This window comes from Toxorhynchites rutilus, chromosome 3 (genome assembly GCF_029784135.1).
Source record: "Toxorhynchites rutilus septentrionalis strain SRP chromosome 3, ASM2978413v1, whole genome shotgun sequence".
In the NCBI taxonomy this organism is placed as follows: domain Eukaryota; kingdom Metazoa; phylum Arthropoda; class Insecta; order Diptera; family Culicidae; genus Toxorhynchites; species Toxorhynchites rutilus.
The window spans coordinates 161386234-161389202 of record NC_073746.1 but is presented as its reverse complement, the minus strand read 5'-3'; the positions used below and the strand labels follow the sequence as shown (position 1 = coordinate 161389202).

The following is a 2969-nucleotide window of genomic DNA, read 5'->3' as shown; positions in this document are numbered from 1 at the left end:
CCATCTTCAATAGTTTCTGGAATATAGGGCATTTTGGTATGGAGACCCTTGTAAAAGAGTATGTTTTACTCGTTACATTTTTGTGTGTAGATTCTCCCGATATGTTTCTGGATAGAAAAAAATTAGCAGAGAATGTAAATCGAGATAATTTATACATACAAAATAGCTGATTCCATATCATCTAAAAAAAAAGGTTGATTGAGATATGTGTATCAAACGAACGAACTTGACTTGGAGAACACACTATGTGTTTTCTGCAATCCACTCAATATCGGTATCAAATGAAATTTTTTGACTGATATAGTACAATGGTTTTATTGTAGAGAAATATTCTAATGAAACAGATAATGTACTAAAAACTAGAAAATAAAATAAGTAAACAAAATTGATGATTAAACATAATAATGTACTAAAAGCTAGAAAATAATTAGGCAAGTAGTAGTTAGCAGTTATCACACCTCTCCTTCATTAGTCTAGGGCATTGATAAGACTAACATAAAATCGTGGGGCACGTTGGATTTCCATTATCCACAATTAGCGACTTCATCATATGTCCCACGATTACCTGCACTTCTACTTCTTATGAACTATGTTAGTAACAGGTAACCAATCACTCACGGTTGGCTAGAGGTTGGCATTACAATAAATTTGTACTTTTACATAATTTTCCAATTTATAATTTCCTGTACGTAGTCGATGCGGAATAATTTCTATTGTGATGCAGCTGCCCATAATCAGCAACGCAACTTAGTCTGTATTCCTCACTCAGCACATTGCAACTCCCCCGACTCGAGGGATCCAAGGCAGAATGATCACTAGGTCAGCAAAGTTGACAAAACGAAATCAGGAAAAATGGCTCAAATGATGAAGGAAGAGGTCCTTTTTCACAAAAAGTGTCATCAGTCTACCGCAACAATGACATAATTGTACGAATTACTGCTCGAGTTTTTCGAATCTGGCTTCCAGTAGCAATCAAATAGCATCGCAATGCAAAAAAAAATCTGTTGACAACAAATAATAATAAAAGCGTATGAAAATTCTTCGGTCTAGGTCACTTCTCTGACATATCAGATTCGTACAAATGATTTGATCTCTCATTTTCTCATTCATTCAATCAAGTTCTCTAGAATACACGTGTGCACGAGTTTGGGGAACGAGTTATTCATTTAGACAAAAAAATCAGTTGAAATGTGATCAGTGATAGAACCTGTTGCACTGTGGACTGCCGAATTTGTTTTACGCCCTCGTGCAAGAAAAATGACAGTCACTTCCAAACACATTGGAATTCCGTTCAACATTTTCTGGTTCAACAGTAACGGTAAACCAAATCATCAGAGGTACTGGTGTGACATTAGAAAATTCCTATGCAGCCACATAGGAGAACATACGATCATACGTGAGGCCAAAAAAAGCGGAAACCAGTTCTGTGCGACGCGGCTCGCATGCACTCTTGACAAATTACCAGTCCGACTTGATATGCATTTCACTAGGTATGTTTTGGTGGAACGATTGCAGCAATTGACGCCCATGCGTGTATACATTTTACGTACAAAATTAGTCCTTGGAGCGTAGGAGATTTTCATGAAACGTTTTTTGCTACTAGTTGTTGTGTCTTTCAAATTACGTCTAATCGAATGGACGTGGGGAAGTACTATAAATATACAAAACTTTTGTGGCAATGTTATCAGTTATTCACTAGTCTTGAAAATCATTGTTTCGTTAGGATCTACCAACTTCAAACCAATTAAAATGGCGTTCAAGGTAGGTTCTATTCTTACATAAATCAATGGGAATGTGATTCTATTTGATGTGTATTTTTACAGTTCGTTGTTTTGCTCGCTATGGTTGCCACCGCTAGCGCTGCTCTGCTTCCGGTTGCCATCAAGCATGTTGAATACCACGATGCTCCAGCCGAATACCAATTCTCGTACTCTGTCCACGATGACCACACCGGAGATATCAAGAGCCAAACCGAGGAACGTCATGGAGATGTCGTGAAGGGACAGTACTCTCTGATCGATGCTGATGGTCACAAACGCATCGTTGATTACAGCGCCGATGATCACAGTGGATTCAACGCTATCGTACACCGTGAACCTCTGGGACACAAAGTAGTGAAGGCTATTGTGCCAGTAGCCAAGGCAATCGTTGCTCCAGTTGCTCATCATTATGTTGCCCCAATTGCCCATCACTACGCTCCAGTGGCTAAAATCGCTGCCCCGATTGCGCATTTATCTACTGTCAGCTTCTCGGCTCCAAGTCTGAGCTATCACTACTAAACACCATTGATCGAACTGTTCTTAGTCATAATAAATATTTCGTTTATATTTATCCATTCTTGTTTATTCTTTCTGTTCACATGGAATTATGGTTAATTCGCATGACGTTCTTGAGCTTGTAACATATTTTCTCCAACTATTTCTATTATCAGGAACAGGTTAGTCTTATACCTTGTGATTATTGTTCGTTTGTTGAAATTGTTAATTATAGTTTGAACTATGCAGAGTATCGGTTCTGTCCCCTAAAATTAAAACTGGTATTACTGTTCCCAAGAATCCTAAAAAGTTATCGAATTATTATTTGCCCTTTTGTTCACCGTATTGGAATATCGAATACGAAGTCTGATAAAGTCTGACTAAATCTTGTGCGTATCTATCAGTTTTCTGTTTTCATATTTTCTTCTTGAATGGTGCTCCGTCCGAACTCCGTCTCAACGTAGGTATCAACTAGCGTCAGTAGCGTAGACTAGCGGAGCCCTATTGTCCATCATGGGCATTTATCAAAGAACTCGGAAAAAATTGACAGAATAAGGATAGAAATTGGCGAGTAAAGGTTTTCCAGTTTCCAGAACTTTGAATCATCTGAATCATCTTTTGAACTACGTTTTGGTATTGATCGTTTGATTATTGATTCACTGAAACATTCGATTTCACTCAGATTAATTCGGAAATCAAAAAACTTTATCTGAT

The 2969-nt window shown here is 37.9% G+C and overlaps 1 protein-coding gene across 1 annotated transcript; it reads left to right on the top strand.

The window, feature by feature from the left end:
• The first annotated feature begins 1749 nt into the window (after window positions 1-1749).
• On the top strand, window positions 1750-2279 carry LOC129779055 (cuticle protein-like). The gene is made up of 2 exons (XM_055786310.1): window positions 1750-1761; window positions 1824-2279. Exons 1-2 carry the CDS (start codon window positions 1750-1752, stop codon window positions 2277-2279), a joined length of 468 nt encoding a protein of 155 aa, XP_055642285.1.
• The last annotated feature ends 690 nt before the right edge of the window (window positions 2280-2969 follow it).